This window comes from Corvus hawaiiensis, chromosome 18 (genome assembly GCF_020740725.1).
Source record: "Corvus hawaiiensis isolate bCorHaw1 chromosome 18, bCorHaw1.pri.cur, whole genome shotgun sequence".
Taxonomy (NCBI): Eukaryota; Metazoa; Chordata; class Aves; order Passeriformes; family Corvidae; genus Corvus; species Corvus hawaiiensis.
In genome coordinates, this window is record NC_063230.1 from 11588272 (window position 1) to 11607552 (window position 19281).

At 50.8% G+C, this 19281-nt stretch overlaps 2 protein-coding genes across 2 annotated transcripts; both read left to right on the forward strand.

Annotated features, from left to right (window-relative positions):
- The first annotated feature begins 168 nt into the window (after positions 1–168).
- Positions 169–4869, forward strand: ERP29 (endoplasmic reticulum protein 29). The gene is made up of 3 exons (XM_048323209.1): positions 169–325; positions 1726–1864; positions 3109–4869. Exons 1-3 carry the CDS (start codon positions 206–208, stop codon positions 3609–3611), a joined length of 762 nt encoding a protein of 253 aa, XP_048179166.1. The 5' UTR covers positions 169–205; the 3' UTR covers positions 3612–4869.
- Positions 4870–5376: 507 nt separating this feature from the next.
- Positions 5377–17916, forward strand: TMEM116 (transmembrane protein 116). Its single transcript, XM_048323208.1, has 11 exons — positions 5377–5715; positions 6063–6109; positions 6242–6305; positions 10285–10416; positions 14021–14125; positions 14578–14627; positions 15066–15149; positions 15231–15369; positions 16076–16220; positions 16310–16383; positions 17056–17916. Exons 1-11 carry the CDS (start codon positions 5668–5670, stop codon positions 17254–17256), a joined length of 1089 nt encoding a protein of 362 aa, XP_048179165.1. The 5' UTR covers positions 5377–5667; the 3' UTR covers positions 17257–17916.
- Positions 17917–19281: the final 1365 nt, after the last annotated feature.

A 19281-nucleotide genomic window follows, 5' to 3' on the forward strand; every position in this document is an offset into this window, starting at 1 on the left:
GCACCAGCGGCGGCCCCGCGTGCTGTGCCCGGGGTCGCGGGGCTCCTGTGCGCGCTGCCCCTTCCCCGCACGGCGTGAGACTCCCGCCCGCCCCCGAGCGCTGCCGCTCCCGCGGTGGCCCCGGGCGGCGGGGCGGGGCGAGCCCCCGGCGGCGGCCGTCGCGCCGTCACGTGGCCCCGCAGCTCCGCTCCCTCCGCGCTCCGCCATGGCTGCGGCGGCCGCCGCCGGCTCGGTGCTGCTCTGCCTGCTCGGCCTGGTGCTGCCCGGCGGCAGCACGCTGCACACCAAGGGCTCCGTGCCGCTCGACACCATCACCTTCTACAAGGTACGGCGCGGCGGGCGCTGGCGGGGCTGGAGGAGCGCTCGGGAGGGGGTGGGCGTGGGTTCGCTCCGGGCCGTGTGTCCCGCGGCCGGCAGCAGCCCCGAGGGGCCGGGGCGCGGGGGGAACGCGGGGGGTGCGGCGGGGCCGCGGGCGCGGGGCCGCCGCCGCTGCCGCCACCGGCGCGGGGAGCGCTCGGCGCTGGCGGAGCGGCCGCGCCGCAGCCAATGGGAACGCGGCGGCCGCGGCCGGCAGCCAATGGGAGCGCGGCGGCCGCGGCCGGCAGCCAATGGGAGCGGTCCAAGTGGAGCCGAGCCGCGCGGTCCGGCCCGGCTCGCTCCGGCCCGGCGGTACCGGCGTGGGGAGGTCCGGCCGCAGCCGCGGCTCCTCGGCCAGCGCCGGCCCGGTCCCCCGAGCTTCGGGCAGCGAGCAGAGGGCCGCTCTGGGCCGGTGCTGCGCTGTCTGTGCCGGTGAGCGAGGGCAGGACCGTGCAGGGTTAGAGTCGGGGCCGTGAGCGCGCGCTGCTTGGGTGGTTTCACTTGTTCATCAAGCAGCAACAGGCTTTTTTTTTCCCACCGTTTTTTTTTCCCCTTCACTAAATTACTTTGTAAGGAAGGCATCTTCCCAGGGCCTTGTGCTCTCCCCACCAGGACACTGACTGCTCGGCAGGCCCAGGACGGAGCCTGCAGCCAGCTGTGCACACAGGTGTTGTGCAGTGCCTGAGCAGGGCTGGCAGAGCGCTGTGTGGGTGGGGAGCTGTGGTGCAACCTGAACCTGTTCGCTAGAACAAAAAGATTTTGCAAGGTCTTCTCCTGCAAGGAGGGGAAAATCCCTCAAGGAATGACACAGTCCATTGCCAAGCTTAATTGGAAAAGGCATCATTTGAGCACAGCAAGATTGAAGTGAAGATGAATCAAAGTGTGAATTCTCCATTTCCTGAACCAGTACAACACCTTCAGCATCTCCACTGCCTCCCTGTGCCTCCTCTCGTAGCCAAGAGTGCAGCTCTCACACTGGGATGCTTCAGAATGACAGTACATTTGGTCTCTCTCCTCTTCATGTCCCACTGGAAAATGTTTTAGCTGATCTTCTTCCAAGATGCCAGTCAGAATTAAAATAAGCAAATCTTATAATTAAAGGCATTATCAGATCCCCCAAACCTAGCAGGTGCTATCTTTATCATCTGGTGCAGGAAAACAGACACCCAAAGCTCAGTCTTTCCTCCACACAACAGTGAGTCATTTCTGAAATTATAATTATATAAAATTTCCATTCTCCTCTGCATCTCCTTATTGCACTGGAAAAAAAAACTACAAGCAAAAGCAACCTTTTGTGACTTGTAGATTGCTCAGACCTGAAATGATCAAGCTTTGTCTTTTTTTTTTCCCTTTTTCTTCTTGTTTTAGGTTATTCCAAAGCATAAGTTTGTCCTTGTGAAGTTTGACACACAATATCCCTATGGCGAGAAACAAGATGAGTTCAAAAAGCTGGCAGAGAGCTCAGGCTCCAGTGAGGATCTGCTGGTGGCTGAAGTGGGAATATCAGGTGAGGAACTCTGAGTGCAGGGGGGCAGTGTGGGCTGGTGAGGAGGGGATGAATTTCACAGTGATTTCTGCAGGTTCTGAGGCAATTCTGGGGGTGTGAGGGATGGATGTGAGAGTGCAGCTCCTGCCCTGGCTGAGCCTGGCTGTGCGTGGGAGAGCTGCTTATCCATCTGGGCTGGGTAATGAGGAGTCAGCCCACGCTGCTGAACTGCTGCCACCCTCCTCATCCCTAGCACTTCTTGCCTTTTTTTTTTCTCTTCTTTGCTGAGAGAAACCTTTTTGTCCCACGTGCAAGCAACAGACCTTATAAGAATCACACTTTAGCCCGATCCTGCTCAGACAAAGAATATTTAATGTGATTAATTCCATGCAGCAATCTCTGGGGCAGCACAGCAAGGGGTTGTTGCACTGTGCACTGCTCTAACTCGATGTGATTGTGACTGGATTTAAAAGAAAAGGAGCGAAGAATAGATCACTGTCACCTCACATGCTCTGGTTTTGTAAGTTGAATTAAGAATTTAGGCTTAATTATCAAACTGTGAAGTTTTACCCACGCTGATATTTCTAAACATATGTGGAATTCTCTTAAGTAGCATAATTGAAATGTTTTTGTTTTCTGTCCTCAAGAATAAATATGATTTATGTAAGATGAGTAAATGTCTTGTAGCTTGGCATGCTGTCAGAACCAAATAATTCTCTGCACATAGACAGGAAAAACTCTTATTTAACTGTAAAATCAGATAAAATCAATGGATAGAGGAAAATAAGAGAAAAAAGGGTATTGATTTCCCATAAGGAGGACGGGGTTTGTACGAAAGGTCCTGCCAATGTCTTACATTCTCACAGTCACAACAAAGCACCATTACAGTCTTTTTCTTTGGAAAACCCAATGAATTTTTGCCTTGCACAAATGATTTTACGAGGTGTTTTTGTGTGTTTCAGTGTGTGGCATGTCCTTGGAACAGGTTCCCCAGGGAATGGTCACGGCCCCAAGGCTGACAGAGCTCAGCGAGTATTTGGACAATGCTCTCAGGCACAGAGTGGGATTTTGGGGTGTCCTGAGCAGGGCTGGAAGTGGGACTTAATGATCCTTGTGGGTCAGGCTCTTCCCATGGCTCTGTGATTTCCTGGCAGACAGGTTATTAGGACATGCTGAAGCGCTGGCTACAAATATTTGTGTAGGAGGGAATCCTAAATTAATTTTTGATTAACTGTGCTTTTCTGTGTTTTGTTTTCCCTTGACAGATTATGGAGATAAACTGAACACTGAGCTGGGGGAGAAGTACAAGCTGGACAAGGAAAAGTTCCCTGTTTTTCACTTGTTCCAGGATGGTGACTTTGACAATCCCTTACTTTATGGTGGTGAAATCAAGGCTGGGGCTATTCAGCGCTGGCTGAAGAGTAATGGCATCTACCTGGGGATGCCAGGCTGCCTGAAGGAGTATGATGTGCTGGCCAGCAAATTTGTGAGCACCACAGAGAAATCTGATCGCCAGGCCCTCCTGAAAAAGGGGCAGGAGAATTTAGGAAAAGCAAAAGAAACCGAGAAGAAGTCAGCGGAGCAATACTTGAAAATTATGAGCAAGATCCTGGAGCAGGGAGAGGAATTTGCTGCTAATGAAGTCGTCCGAATCACAAAGCTGATCGAGAAGAACAAGATGAGTGATGGAAAGAAGGAGGAGCTCCAGAAAAGCCTCAATATCCTCGCTTCTTTCCTGAAGAAGAACAGTGAAAAAGATGAGCTCTAATGTGTTGGAGAACTCTGTACAAGCTGTGAAACATTGTCAAGAGTCCTAACCAGTTCTCCTTAATGCAAGCAAACTTCCCGCTGACTTCAAGAGGGCAGCAGATTTCCTTCTGGAATTCTCAGTTTAGAAGATCGAGAGGAAGACATTCCTTAAAAACACAGTGTTCTAAATGTTGGAAAAATCACCTAAGAGCAAGACCACCAGTATTGTGTAATATTCTCCAATAACAGTGTTAAAGCAGACAACAAAAAAAAAGCACTAGATTGGCCGGAAGCTCATTCCTGGTGGTTTTTACAGCTGTTCCCTGGCTAACAGATAACAAAATTCAATCTCACATTCCATCTTACATGCTGGGAAAGGTACAGATTGGGTGCCCTCTACATCCCCACCTTTCCCTGTCCATAATATCTTTGGGTTTTATGCTTGTTAATCTACCCCTCACACACTTTGTGTTGTACTAGCTGGGCTCTAAGTCTTGTTCTTACCTGTTGTTGACTAAGAGATGCAGAGCTTCCTTTTTCTGCCTTCTCCTTCCATGGCTTCTGTCCCTCTTTGGTTTGGGTATCATCCAAATGCTGGCAGTGAAGACAGTTCATAGCTTGCCCCTCATTTTCTGTCCAGAGCAGCCGTTTCATCAAATATTCTCCTGAAATCCTTTGTTATACCCTGACACAGTGAGTGATGTGAGTTCTGAGCAAGGACAGAGTCTCCTTGAGGTGCTATTACACTCAGTCTCACCAGTTTGTGCAAAAAATTCCGTTTTCAGAGGTAAATTTGGATGAGTTTTCTTAAAGCTGAAGAGGGGTTTTATCTGTCCAAGCTTCATGAACAAAATGTTTTTCTAGCCTCCAGAAGCAATTGGCACTGTCAAACTAAAGCCTCATCAGTGTTTAGTAGTTCTAAATATCTGATAATGAGGTCTTGTAATAGGAACAGAAGTATCTGTGTCCTTAGACGCCTCATTTGTGTTATTTTAAAGGAGATGCCTGGCTCAAGGATCAGGTCAATCCTCAAAACTGTAGTTCACACTCTGTGGAATTCGGATGCTTCTGGAAGGTGCTGAAGCCCTGGTCAGGGTTACAGAGCTGAAAAGAGAAACACCTGTGAGTTTTACCTTAGAACTATGCTTTAAACAAAACTGATTCCTGTGGGAGCTTTGCTGCCTTTTCAGTCTTGGGGTGGGTACAAGGAGCAGATGTTGCTGCGAGATAAAATGTATTAATAATGCTGTAATAAAAAAAAACCAAGTTCCACTTCAGAGCTGCTTAAAGCACTCTATGGAGAAACCACTGCCGATTCCGTGGTCAGAGGGGAGGCCATGACTGATCGTCCAGATGATGCCAGCTGGAAGCGACGTGAGGGAAGCCGAGGGTGTCCCTCTGCCCAGCGCTCTCTCCCCCTCAGTAGCGGCGGAGGAAGGACCCCGGCAGGGTGGACAGTCCTTGGGAGGGCTGTGTGGAGTCATGTCCCGCCTGGCTCAGCCCCGCAGCCCCTGAGGGAAGCGTCTCCCGGGGCGCTGAGGGGAGCAGTTCTCCAGGCACTGAGGGAACTATTCCCCGGGACTCTGAAGGGAGCAGCCCCTGATAGGATCAGCACTTGAGGGGACCGAGCCCTGAATGGAGCAGCCCCCGGGACGCTGAAGGAACCGTGCCCGGGCTCTCTGAAGGGAGCGATCCCTGCGCGCCCCTCAGCGCTGCCACCGCCCGCGCGCTCCTCCAAGCGCCTTCCCGCCCCCGGGGCTGCTGACGTCACGGAGGGGCGGGGCCGAGGCTCCGCGGGGTCCCCTCAGGGCGGCTCCGTGAGGGGAGCCCGGGGCGGCGGTGACCGGAGCGAGCCCGCCCACCGGGGCTCGGCCGGTTCTGCTCTGCGGGGATGCCGGTCCCCGGGACGCCAATCCCGCTGTTTGCTCAGGGCTCCTGCCCCCTCAGCTCCTCTCTGCCACCGGGCGCTCCGCGCAGCTGACACCGCCAGAGGGGGCCGGGTGCGGTGCGGCCCCGGGGCGGAGCGCGGGCGGTGCTCTCAGCCCCGGAGCGGTGCGGCGGCGGCAGCGGTACCCATGGCCCTGCCGGCGGAGGCGGACCGGCTGGATGGGGGCTGGCAGGAGGTGAGCGAGCCCCGGGGGCAACGGCTGCCCCCTCCCCGGGACCCCGCTGTGCGCGTCTCCTCCTCCATCCTGTCACGGTCCTTCCCCAGCCCCGCGCCCCGCTCCATGCCCGGCGGCACCGGCAGTGCTGCCCGATCCTCCCCGAGTCCCCGTCCCCGTTTGTGCTGCTTATTCCTCTTCGGGATCCTGCTGTCCCCAGTCCTCGGCCCGTGATGCCGCTCCCCGCGATCCCTGCTCCCTGTCCCCGGTCCGTGCTGCCCGCTCCTCTCCGGGACCCCGCGGTCCCCGGGCGTTCCTGCCGCGCCGGGGGCCGTGTCACCTGAGCTCCCTCCCGTCCTTCTCCCCAGGTCTACTCTGCGCTCCAATGGATCCAGTTCACCATGGCCATGCTCAGGTACGACACGCTGCCCATGGAGTTACTGTCGCGAAGATTATTTTTCCCCGAAAAACAAAAAAAAAAAAGAGAACTCGCGTCTCCCAGCGAGGCGGACGCGCTCCTGTTCCAACCTGTGCTTTTTTTTCTCAGCGTTGTAGGTTCCAGCTCAATTATTGCCTATGCCGTTTTCCAAAACGCAGTGCGGTCCCCCGAGGTAAGGTCTGACCTTCCTTCTCCCTCCCTAAGCCTTGGTGGTGGTCCCTGCAGGTGGGTCACACCCGTAACACAGACCCTCTCCTAGGAGCAGCTGCAGGTCTTAGGGTTATGTGGTTAAACCTTGTTTAATAGCTGGGAGGCAAAGGGCTTGCTAAGAATTGGGCTTTTTGTCTTGGTAAGAGGTGAAAGGACTGACCTTGAACCTGTGCTTCTGCAAGGAGAAGCAGGTTCCTTAGTCCTGTGCTTTCTGCTGCTCCTGGAATGTCCTCCAGTTGTTCCTGAGAGCAGGCATTTCTTAGCGTGCCCTACTCAGTGCAGACAAATTCCTGGGGGCTGAGGAGTTGTGCACAAAGCTGCTGAAGTGCAAACTGGAGCTGCCCCCATGGAAATGCTTTTACAGGTGTCAGTCTTTGGCTGTCTCCAAGGGGTTTTTCTGGGCAGATGTGCTACTAAAACTGACCCCACTCAATGCTCAGACAAAAACAGGCTAGAAAGCAGTTTATTGTGCTGGGCTCTGCAGTGGGGCTTTGGAAGATTCACCCCTGCCATGAACATTCCTACTGCTGAAACAGCAGGGCTCGGATGCAAACATCCCTTGGGTTGGGACAGCCCACACGTGCACTGCAGATGGGGCAGAAATGCACAGCCCGAGTGCATTCCATAGTTGTGTGTGCAGGGAATCCTATGGGGCTGGCATATATCTGACATGCTAAGCACATGGCTGGCTTGAGCACAGAATCCACAGCCCTCCAACCCATCCTGCCAGGCTTGGATGTCCACACGCAGTCCCTCCGTGTGTCCCGGACTTCCTGGAGGCAGTGAGCCAGGCTGATCTCTGTGAAGTTGGGATTTGCTGTCCAGGATTTGCAGGCTCCGCTTGGCCTGTGGACCACGCAGGAAGTCAGTGGAGCTGGTAGCAGCTGTATTTGTCCTTCCCTCATCTTCGTGTTCTTTGTGCATCGTGGGCTTGATCTGCAGCCCAGAGAATGGGACTTCCAGGGAATGCAGGGAACTATCCCTGGAGGAGCAGGGAACTATCCCTGGAGGAGCAAGGAATGCAGGCAACTAACACATTGTTGGATGACACAGGGTGGGAAGGAGAATGTGAGCCCGTGTTTGCAGGGCAAATCTGTCCTGCTTACAACAGGCAGGACTCTTTACTCCCAGCCAGCCTCCTGGAAACGCTCTGCCCAGCACATCCAGAATAAACTGCAGAGATCTCCATGCATTCCCAGGGAAGCATGAAGGCTGGGACTTCACCTTACTGCTGGAATGGAAAACCTGCTTGAACTTGTGCTGCTCAAGGTGCACATCAAAGCCTCCTCCTACCACATTTGCACCTGGAAAGCTCCAGATGTGATTCCTTCCTGGGGTCCTCCACTCTGGAATGATGTGGAGCTGGGTTTGGCAGGTGCCCTGGTGTGACTCAGCAGCCTCATCCCGGGTTACTCAGGAGCCCTTCTGCTCTCAGTCATGTGATGGGGCTGTGGCTTGGGAACTGCTCGTGAACCACACATGGCTCCAGGTCACTGATGGGCCCTTCCTGCTCCAGAGGGTCCAGATGTTTCTGCTCAGATTATTTCTGCAAATCTGGATAGGAGGGCTGGATGCCAGCTGGAGGGACTGGTTTGCATCAGCCTTCCAGGCTCTTCTGCTGCCAGGGGAAATCTGTTGCTGGGTTTCAAAAACGGCAAAATCTCCAGTAACTTCCCCGTCGTCTTGTCCTCATGTCTCGGGTCTGAAGTAGAAGTTTGTAAACAAAAGGGCTGGAAGAGGTCCATACCAAAGCTTGCCACAAACAGCTTATTCCCTGAGTCATGAGGACCCACAGCAAAACGTTTAAAAATAAACAGCTCTGGAGGCTGGGAGGAGAAGGATCTTAGAAACACTTCCCTTCCTGTCCCCAGCCTCAGAAATCAAATATTGCATTCTTAAAGCTTTTTTTCTGTCTCTACGGGGTCAGTAAAACTCTTCAGCCTGAGGTAAATCATTGAGAAGAGGTGATGGCAAGCAAGGAAGGAACCTCAGCTCAACATGTTTGAGGAAGAACCTGTAGCTCAACAGGTTTGAGGAAGAACCTGCAGCTCAACAGGTTTGAGGAAGAACCTGCAGCTCAACATGTGCCTGGGCTGTGGCCACAGAGCCAAATCCCCGTGTGTGCTGCAGCTGGAGCTGCCAGGATGTAAATCATTACATCTTTACAGTCTCTTCCTCTATTTTATAAATACCAGTGGTTATTTTCTTTCCCCTTTTGCAAGCCAGAGCCACACTTGCCACTGTGTCACCTACTTCTTTATTCAGGTCTCTGCCAAAACAGCTCCTCGACCCCCCAGCAGTGCCTTGCTCCAAGGGCACTTGTGCTGGAGAAAGAGGTCACCTGTTGGATTGCAAAAGTGGCTTCTTTGCTTATTTTAAAGCTGTTTGGTTTAACCTGCCTTGATCACAAACTGGACAGTGTCCCCAGCCTGTTGTGCCAGGGCTTCATTTCTGCACCAGCGAGGAAAAGCCTGGTTAAAAAAAGGCATTTATAGATGAAATTAAATAAAAATTAACTCCAGATCTTTATGCCTCTTGCTACTTCATGCCATAAGAACAAATCTGGCTCAATCAGATCTACCTTAACTCTTATCAGTCTTCCTAAACTCTTTCTCATTGCATGTGGGAACAAGTATAACACAACGTGATGCATGCCATACATTTACTTCCAGGACAATATTGAGGCAAATCTCACCAAAAGCTCAACTCCATGAAAAGAAATACAAAATCAAAGCCTCCTGTAGCGTTTTCATGCTGTGTTTAGCATTATAATTTTCTGTAGGGAAAGAAAAACACCATAATTTTCTCTCCTGGATGCTGAAAATGAGGTACGAAAAGCTTCAATTAAGAATGTGGGTAATTTGACCGCTTTTCCAGAGTCTCTGCTCTCCCAATAACAATGAAAATGTTGGCCAGAATTTTGTACAAATGTTTTCCTGCCATGTTTACAGTCCTGGCCAGTGTGTGCAAACTGGAAATGGGCTGGAAACTGTTGTTAAAGGAGACGTGACTCCTTTCCAGCATGATGCAGCAGAGACTAATGGCTCTCAGTGGAAATTAATCCAGCGTGTAAAGCAAACTCAGCTGTGGCAGTCACCCAGCCTTAGTCACCAGCTGAAATGACATGGAACACATAGAAAAATGTTTGTTTCAAATCATTCCAGACCTGAGGAAGGGTTTGTGTTTACCAAAAGTTTGATTTCTCTGTGAGTTTATTTAAAACATGATGTCTCTTCTCCCTGCCAACCAGTCCCGTTCTGCAAAATTTTACATTATGGATATTTGGGATATTTTCTATAAGTTTTGATGCTGCTCTTGGATCCTGTAGCAGAAGTGGTGGTTAGAGCAGAGTATGTGCATGGAACAGCTCCTGAGAGCACAAATCCACGTGGATTTTGCCTGCAAGGAGAGTTGTGTCACCAGAAGAGCTGGGAGGTGACAGTGTTCAGATAACACCAGATAACCTGGTATTGATGTCTGAGCACAATTAACCTTTCTGCTACAATTGGTGTAGTAATTTGAAATCGCCGAAAACAACGATGATATTCATGAGTAAATGTTGAAAATTTTTCACCTAGTACCTTTCCTTTGAACTCGCTTGGCTGTGAAAGTAGAGGAGACTTTTTTTCCTTGAAGCTCTCAGGGTTTGCTGCAGATTAATTGAATGGTCTCAGAAATGTTGTCACAGTGCATCCCTGAGGGTAAAATCATCCCTCCACGAAGTGCCACTTATCCCCCACTTACCCTCAATTAAGGCTTTCAAAATAACTTTGCAGCGGGATACTGTTTTCTATTGAAATATTTTCCTCACCTGCAGAAAAGCCTGTAAAAGACTGTATTTAATATCTTTATGTCAGATAACGGGGTAAAACTGCAGCTGTGGGGGGGTGTGGGAGGGTTGTGACTCCACTCACACCTGCTGAGCCTTTTTCCTTTTCCAGGTGCGTCCACTTTTCTACCTGAGCCTCTCGGACTTGTTCCTGGGCATGTGCTGGCTGGCTGGGGCCCTGCTCTACAGCTCACCCACCTCCCAGCAGGACCTCATCTGCTACAACCTGCAGGCCACAGGACAGGTGAGTGGCCTTGGCTCCACATTCCATAATTAACCTCATAATTTGTTGTAATTAACCTCGCTGAGTGATCAGAGCGTGGCTGTGGGGGCTGTTTCTAGACAGGCTTTAGCAGGTCCCTTGGCTTTGTGTGGAAAAGGGAGATGATGACACTGGGGTTTAGGGTCCTCTGGTGTGTGAGAGGAAAAGAGAAGGTGGGATTTTGTGGTTGTTTGTGTGAAATGAGCAGATGGGGCTTGATCTCTTTCCCATTGGATTCGTGCCCATGGATCTCTCTGCTCTCACGTAGCAGCTTTTCTATTCCTCTTCATGCTTCCTCCAGCCTGGGCAGGAACAGACACATTCTGTGACTTGCTTGGGCTCAGACTTAAATTACTCACATGAGCATCCCAGTTCTTGCTCTTCCCAAGGATCCTCCATCAGCACAAGCTCAGCCTGAGTCCCATTGACTGAGCTGCTTTCTAACTGATTCCATGTGCTGGGGACCAGTTGGAGTAGGGTGAGTGAGCACTGTTTTCCTGACAGTTTGCTGTTGCCTCACTCAGTTCCTGTTTCAATACCAGACTTTGGAAATACTGGCTCTCAAAAATCTCTGCAGGGTCCGGCTGAGCTTGGGCCTGGGGGGGGTTCATAAGTGATGATCCCTGGAATTAATTATTTCCTTTTAAAGGACATGGCTGGGAAGAGCAAGGGGCTTTTGGAAGTCTTGATGTGTAGGCTCAGGCAGCTCCATGAGAGTGTGGTGGTACCCACAACTGGGAACTGAATGTCCTCATGGAGCAGCAGCATCCAAAGCTGGAAAGGATCTCCATGTGCCTCAGAGAGGGCAGGGAAGTAGCTGCAGGTGCAGGATGGAATTGTTCCTGCTGTTGTGTGTCTGGGGATGGCCTCTGCAGCCCAGGCTTGTTTCAGCAGCTGGTTTTGGAGGTACAAATGTGTTGCTGAGGGTGGTGAGAGCAGCTGTTTCATCCCAGGCTCATCTCTGGCCTCTCCAGCTCTGCTGTGCCGCTCTGGAGGCTCCACAATATGTTCATGTTGAGAGATGAAACAGTGAGGTGTGGGTAACTTGGCCACTTGGGAATGATGCAGAACAACATCAAAGATGTCTTCAAGGTGATGGTACAGGGAAAAATGAGGAGAGCTTGGAAGAGGCTTTCAGAACTGGGAGGTGGAAGGAGCAAGCAGGACTGAGGGTGTCCCTGAGCTGTTTTCCTTGGGGAACTGTCCCTGGGGGACAGTTCTTGATGCTGGTGTGATCCTTATAAGGCCTGGAGAAGGCAATTTGCACTGCTGGAGGAGAAATAGGTTGGATATGGACAACATGCCCATAATTTCTCAGCTCCCCTGCACTTCTGGCTCTTTTCTGCCCTCACTTTTCTAGCCTGTGGCTGTGCTTCTCAGGGACACCAACGCAGGATAGGACAAAGCAGGATCTTTCTTTTCATGCTGGGTGGGCAGAGCTGGCCTTGGGCCAGTTCTTCCAGAACAGGGCTTGTGGTGGAGTGTGCAGTCACACCCTGAGCTCAGCCAGTGTCCCCTGGCTCCTCTCCTGTGTGCCACCACCAGTCCCCACAGCACAGGGACTGCCTGGGTGGCAGAGCCAGATTGTGCCTGGCAAGAGCTGTCACTGCTGTTTGCTCTGGGAGAAATTAAAACAAACTGAGCCTTTTCCATAGCAACCTTTCTCCCAGGGCACGTGACAGTGCAGGACCTCCTCACCCAGCACCTTTCAGTGCCCTTGAGAGGTGAGAACACCTTGTGCGTAAGAAGGAGCCAGTAACAGGTTGAACCAGCAGCTTCTGCAGAGCAGGAGGGATCTGTAAGCTGATGACATGAGTAAATAAATATCTCACTGTGTTTCTGGGTGTCTCACAAACACCTGTGGCTTCTCTGCACACCAACACCAAGAGGGTGTCGGATGTGCCGAGGTGAGGACGGGCAGAGACAGCCCAGCAGTGGAGTTTGCAGCCTTTGGAGAGGCTTACACTGCAGCCCCTGTGATATCTCAAGGCACTGCCTTAAGAGCAGGACAATATTTTGCTTTATTCAGGCTGTTTGCCATTATTTGTCACCATGGGCTGATGTTGCAGTGGATGGAGCTGCCCAATGTCCAAACTGTGTCATAAAGGAGGAGATTCCTTTGTTTCTTGGATTTTCCCTGTTTCAGCCCCAGAGCTTTGATTGCTATGAATGTAAATACTGCTCCCTTTGCTGTCCCCCATTCTCTCCTCCTCCTGCATCAAGTCCAGATTGTGGTTATAATTGCACAACTCCCCTACATTCTTCCAGTTCAGTTCCAGTGGCCTAATAATGTCCTGGCAGGCTCTGTTCATGCTGGGGAGCACAATGGGAGCCACACAAGTGGGATAATGAGGGATTCTTGTGTCTCTGCTTTATCTCCTTGTGGGCAGTGCTGCAGGACTGTCCCCAGCCCCAAAGCTGGGGCTCGGGAGAGCAGAATTCCCTGCCCCTCCTGCTGGCACCTTCACAAGTGGCATTTGGGTCCCTGTTCCAGAAGGCAGCACTGACATTACATGAGCCTCTCCCAGGCGTCCTGAAGTGCAAGGGAACGATCCTTGTGTTCTGTTTTGGCCTTCTCTGGAAGTAGTTGGAAAAGGGCAACAACCTCTCATTAAAGCTCATTTAATGAGCTGGAAAGTCACTGCAATATTCTTGTGGCAGCCCTTGGACTCGGCCTCTTGAGCCAGCCAGGAGCATTCGCAACCTCAGTGAAGGAGGCCGAGTTTGTTTAGTGACCACTTTCCCAGCCGTGGATGATATCAGGGTGGCAAACGTGTGCTCCTTATCTTTTTGGCAAAGGATAGGAATGGCCCAGGAAAAAAAAAAAATCCTTTGTCCAGCCCTTCCTCTTTGCCTTTACCACTGAAGTTTGTGTTTCCTGTGACAAACACAGCACATGCATGTACATGTGATTAGGCAGCCTGGAGCAAGCATGGATTTGGAAACAAATGTGAAAAAGATTCGGGGGGGTTTATAGGAAGTTTTAGATAATTGGTCTCATCTCAAGCTGGAAGCAAAGGCTATGAAACTCTCAGTGTGCTCTATCCTTTCTCTTCTTTTTCCTGTGGAGGAAGAAAGGGGTTTTTGGGATGTTAACTCAAGCTGAGGGCAGAGAATACCTGCCCTCACATTCCTCTTGAAGTATCCAATTGTTTTCTGTTTCCGTGAATTCTCTTAGTAGAGAGCTCATTATGCAAGAATCAAATCTAAATGTCACATCTGTGCTGTGTTTCCTAATGGACATAGCATTGAGAGGGTCCAAGTGCCTCTGAAACCCTCACTGCCAGGCTCTGAGCCAAAAAAATGAGCCAGATCACAAAGATTTTTATTTCTAAGATAGTCCTGCTGTCATCAGTTTTCCTGTCTCCTGTCTGAGGCCAAAGTGAAGCTGCTTTTGTGCAGTTTAAAGTGGGAATCTCTCTCCAACCTGGCTCTTCCCAGCTGGATGTGAGCACAGGGGCTGTGCAGGGACCCTCACCTTTGGCAGGTGTTCATCATCCTGCCTCTGTTCCATGGGATTTGGGAGGAGCTAAACATGCTACAGGAATTGTTATTCCAGGACTGAAATGCTGTTTTAATTTCTCAGATATTCTACGTGGCCTCTTTCCTCTACACTGTCAACTACACCTGGCACCTGTACATGGACCTAAAGGTGAAATACAACCAGAACCTCTTCAGGGTGCCTCCCCAGGCGAGTGGGACTGATGTGGGACTGGTGTAAAGGCTGGGAACTGAGGGACAAGGACACAACACTCAGGAAAACTCTCCCTGCATTGCAGGCTGAGCAAACACTTCACACACCCCGTGACCAAAATCCTTGCAGGTGTTTCCTCCCTCACACCTGAACAGGGAGGCACCACCACTGCCGTGACCAGGATGTGGGTTCCCAGGTATTCCTGCAAGATGGCACCTTCCTTATGCAGCTCTTCCAAACAAACCCATAATCTCCACTGCCCTACACAGCTTCTCCAGACATTTGCTGTGCACAGCAACCTTCCTATCCCAGCTGTTCCATCTGGAAGTTCAAGAGCAGCAGGCTGGGCAGATCCCCCTCAGCTGCTGAAATGCTCCCTGGAAGCTGCTTGCTGTGAACCAGGGGCTGTAGAAAAATGGTAATTTCATTAGGATTTTTGGATTTTGCAGGTTGTAGATTATGCAAGTTGTGTTGGCCGAATAGCAACGATCTTGTCAAGGTAAGAATTCATTCTCCCTAGTGGGAGAGTGTGGATTTGGTAAATGAAGAGTTAATTCTCCCTGGCAGGAGGATGTGGATTTGGTAAACTGCAGTGTCCTGATCTCTGTTTCCTACTTGTTTTGAAGCGAGTTTTACTAAAAGCTGTGAAGCTCATCTTTAACAGCAGTGACCACATGAATGCAGAGTAAGAGGGTTTTTCAACCAAGTTAATGATAACTTTATTAACTGGATGTGGTTTTCCAGAAGGTTTCCCTTTACCAATGATTAGCCCTCACAAATGAAAGCACCAATGTTGGTAAAGCTGATAAAATACTTTTCCAGAGCACTGCCAATAAAAACAACTTTAAAGTCCTCTGTAGTGATGGGAGAAAAACCAAGCAGTGCCCAAGTGGAGCAGTGCAATAACCCATGTCTGTGCTGTCCTTTCTCCTCTCAGCCTGATCCCTTTGCTCCTCATGGTGCCGGTGTTTTGCCTGGGTAACAGCAGTAATTGCTACCAGAACTTCAGCCAGAAGCACGGGTGAGCTTCCTCCCTTCCTCTCACAGCCCCAGGGCTGCTGGTGGTGGGCAGGAGCTCAGGCTCTTCCCTGTGTCCCCACAGGTGTCTCCTGATGCACACGGAGATGGCCGAGCCCCCCAGCGAGCCCCAGAGTCTGAGCGGCTCCGTTTGCCGCGTGATGCATTTCTACAGCATTGGCGTCTTCCTCATCTCCTTCCTCATCAGCTTCGTAGCCATCCTGGTAAGGCTGGTCCTTGTGTAGTCCTGGCATGGCACCACAGGCCAGGCAGTCATGGAATCCTGGAATGGTTTGGGTGGGAAGGCATCTTAAGCTCACCCAGTGCCACCCCTCCCATGTGCACAGACACCTTCCGCTATCCCAGGTTGCTTCAAGCCCTGTCCAACCTGGCCTTGGACATTTCCAGGGATGGGGCAGCCACAGCTTTCCTTGGAAGGATTTCTTCCCAATATCCCATCCAACCCTGCTCTCAGTGTGAATCCACTGCTTACTCCGTGCTCTTGGTAAATAGGGCAGGGGAATAACTGTGTGCTGCTGCTTCCCTTTTGGAAAGGGTGGTAGGGGAGGGAAAATATCACTGTGCCACCATATAAATCCATCTGGAGTCCAGTGTTCTGTCAACTCATCCCAGAAATATTTAGTAGGATTTAGAAGGCTTGGAGCCTGGCAGGAGAGATCACCTCCTGCGTGGGTCAGCAAGAGGTGATTAATGGTTGGACTCTTTGATCTTAAGAGATTTTTTCCAGCCTAAACAATTTAATGATTCTAAAATCAATCCAGAGTCTTCCGTGTAGAAAAGGCCACGTGCACAGCAACACCTCCCCCAGGATTTCAGTGCTGTGTGAAAAGGTTGGATGGACTGGGATCCACCCTGGATGAACCCAGCAGATCACAGCCTGAACAAAAACATTTGCCTGTTCTTTTCCAGGTTATCCTCAGTCAGGCCCGAGGTCTGTACAAAAGGTTTGTGAACTCCACAGGATTCCTGGGGGATCAGCAGTGGGCCATGATTAAGATGGTGGAACAACGGGTGGTTTTCTACCCCGTTGCCTTCTTCTGCTGCTGGGCCCCAGGTGAGCAGAGAGTTCCTCCCACAGCATCCCCCTGTGCAACTCCAGAGAGGTGGGGTTAACTTCACCCTCTCATCCATCCCTTTCCACAGCTGTCCTCCTTGGAATGCTGAAATTGACTGCTTCAACAACCAGCAAAATCTACATGGCTCTGCTGATCCTGCAGGTAAATGTCTGCCCCTGCATCCTCCTGTTTCCTGCCTTCTCACCTTGAGTACTCCTGCCCTGCATCCAGTCCCTGCTGGATGCAGCTGGACAAGGATCTCTGCTGTGTGAGCCCAAGTCTGGTTTGTGCTTTTGCTTGGCAAAGGTCTTGGTTAGGCAGTTTATGTTTTTCATGGCCTTGAAAAGGTCTCAGGGCCCAAAATCCCAGCACTGTAACAGTTTAGTGGTGAACACAGTGCTGGGTGGATGTTTGGACTTGGTGATCTTGAAGGTCTATGATTCTGTGGTCATGGAAACTGTAGCAAATAGGACTTGAAAGGAGCCCCAGAAACTGGGGTTTTTTCCCCATGTCTCTTGAGTTTTCCCTATGCCCCTAAATCTCCAAATGTGCTTCCTTAACAACACTTGTCCAGCTCCTTCCTGTGCCTGAGGCAGAAGTTAGACATTTTATTAAATTATATAGTTCTTATATTTATTTAATATATTAGTATATATAAAATATATTTGTGTGGCATTTATATTTAATTAGATATTCATTAAACATTTATTAAAATAACAACGCGATTTCTCTGTCATACGGAAGATAAAACCATGCTGGAAGGGGGAGGTTTTCCAGGGATCTCAGAGCACGGTGCAGTGCTGGCATCCCTGATTCCCCCGTGCTCTCTCCCAGGCTCTCACCGCGGCTTCCCAGGGGCTTCTGAACTGCCTGGTGTACGGCTGGACCCAGCACGTGTTCCTGTCCCTGAAGCGCGGCTCCCTCCGGGACGTGGACACCCAGACCCCGCTCCTGCGCTCCCAGAAAAAGTTCTACTCCAGCACGGCCCCCGCCGGCCCGCCCGACACCGAGGGCTCCTCCTCCACCCTGCTCTGATGCAGCCCTGCCTGCAAGGAAAGAGGCAGAGTCCTTCCAGCTCCTCGTTATCCAGGGATGGAACTGTCCCTCGGGCAGCACAGCCCGAGCTCCAGCGGGGCTGGCAGAGCCAGGCGCTCAGTGGACATAGTTATTTATTTTATGGACTCTAAAGGGATTCTTTCAACGTGGTAAATCTTTAGTCCAGACTTTCTCCTCCTGGAAGTATCCTTAGAAATGCAGCAAACCCCATGTAACGGCTCAGAGACCTGGTCCAGCTCCTTGGAGGTTGGGCAGAGGAGGTTTTACTTTATTTCTCCAAGTCTTTGCTTTTACAAATTAACAGTAAAGCAAAATGAGTATTTTTCAATCTCTGCCTTTTAATTCACTCTAACAATGAGAACATGCACCACCCTAAGAGCCAACTGCAGGGAGTGAAGAATTGCAAAGCAGGACAAAACCTGCCTGGAATTTCTGCACGTTTCCCTTCCCTTCCTCCTGCTCGGCCACAATACTCCCAAAAATCAGCTGCTTCGACCCTGTGGAGCATCCCTCATGAACCAGGTGAGCAGGACTTTGTCTGAATCTCTCTTTACATTTCCGGATGCTCACATGAATTATTTACTGAGGTCTCAACTTTCTATAGAAAATAAACCAGATCTTAAGCTGTGTTGAAAACAACTCTTTACCTTTACACTCTTTATTTTCTAACAGCTTCACTTTTTGGGTCCAACCCAAATTCTTCACATAGCAGGTTCTACAAGAAGAGGAAATACTCCAGCTTTGTGTAATTAACTTACATAATGTAACTGTGTAAACTCTGGGTAAGTCACACAAGGGCCCTGGAGTTTTGGTCAATTACTTATTTTCTCCTACAGCGTGAGACCGAGTGAAACAATTCAATATTGCTGTTCTACAGGATAAACCCAAGGTTTTCAGCCATCTTCTTCCACCTGGTCCTTCAAATCCTCCTCAGGAACCCATTCTCTAGTCCCAACGTTTAATGTCCCCTCTGGGGTCATGAAGTATTACAGGGAAGTTTTTTATTCCAAAATATTTCTGCCTGAGTCATGTAATTTACCCCGTCTGTCAATGATACAGAACACTCGATCCTGGCTGGTTTTCCCTGCCTTAGAGCCAAGTTTCCTTGGAATAACTGTATCATGGGCTGTGCAACCCCAGGAGAGCTGGAAGAGGCTGAGCAGGAAGAGCCTTTGGAGCAGGAAAGAGAGGCCCCATTCCAGCAGGAGAACTCCTCTGGCTCTTGGGACACAGCTTGGATGCCACAGGCACTGCTTCCCAGGCTGGAGAGACAGTCAAAAAGCTGCCTGGAATTCAGCAGCAAAAATCCCATGGAAGAGCCCCGTGGATGATTCAGTGTTTCTCCAGCTCCAGTTCAAAGGCAAATATTTTGTGGGGAGGAAGGGATCTGTGCCCTGGCACTGGCAGGAGCAAGCAGGATGTGAAACATATCCCAGGAGCCTCCTGCACCCTCCAGGGACTGACCCCGTTTGTGGAGCCAGTGCAATTTGTTTAAAAAGGGATTAAGACTTCCTAAGTGATGGAAGATTACCTGGGAAACAATGATTGGATTGCTAATGGACCATCAGAGCTGTCAGTGGGTGCTGACACAGTCCCAGGGCTCCTCAGGCAGCTCAGCAGTCACTCAGTGTTTGTTTGAGGGGAGTTTTCTTGCTGGAAAGAGCCATTCCATGGGCCACACATCCTCCTGGGACATGAGAGAATCCTTTTGGCTCACAGCTGGGGTGGCTGCTTTAAGTGCTCCCAGGAAACTGTTCCCTCACTCCCTTTCCCAGTCTGGATGCTCCGAGGGTCACTCACCACCCAACCCTCTCAGAACTCCTCAAAGGCACCAAACAGAGGGAAATTCTCTTACAAGGAAGGAGCCTGAGCCCTCACAACTGTCCCATCTTTTGTCCTGAAGTGCTCCTGGGACAAGGCTGTGTCTGGTTCCTGTCACCCAGTCAAGCCCTGCTCAAGGATAACAAAACTATTTCCAGAGGCAGGAAGGGTCCAAGTGCCAGC

Bases quoted from the DNA above. Each gene is read 5' to 3' on its own strand.
- TMEM116 (XM_048323208.1), top strand. From the start codon at position 5,668: ATGGCCCTGCCGGCGGAGGCGGACCGGCTGGATGGGGGCTGGCAGGAG. The intron at 5,716-6,062 runs GTGAGCGAGCCC...CCTTCTCCCCAG, and splicing joins TGGATGGGGGCTGGCAGGAG to GTCTACTCTGCGCTCCAATG. The intron at 6,306-10,284 runs GTAAGGTCTGAC...TTCCTTTTCCAG, and splicing joins ACGCAGTGCGGTCCCCCGAG to GTGCGTCCACTTTTCTACCT.
- ERP29 (XM_048323209.1), top strand. From the start codon at position 206: ATGGCTGCGGCGGCCGCCGCCGGCTCGGTGCTGCTCTGCCTGCTCGGC. The intron at 326-1,725 runs GTACGGCGCGGC...TTCTTGTTTTAG, and splicing joins ACACCATCACCTTCTACAAG to GTTATTCCAAAGCATAAGTT. The intron at 1,865-3,108 runs GTGAGGAACTCT...TTCCCTTGACAG, and splicing joins GGCTGAAGTGGGAATATCAG to ATTATGGAGATAAACTGAAC.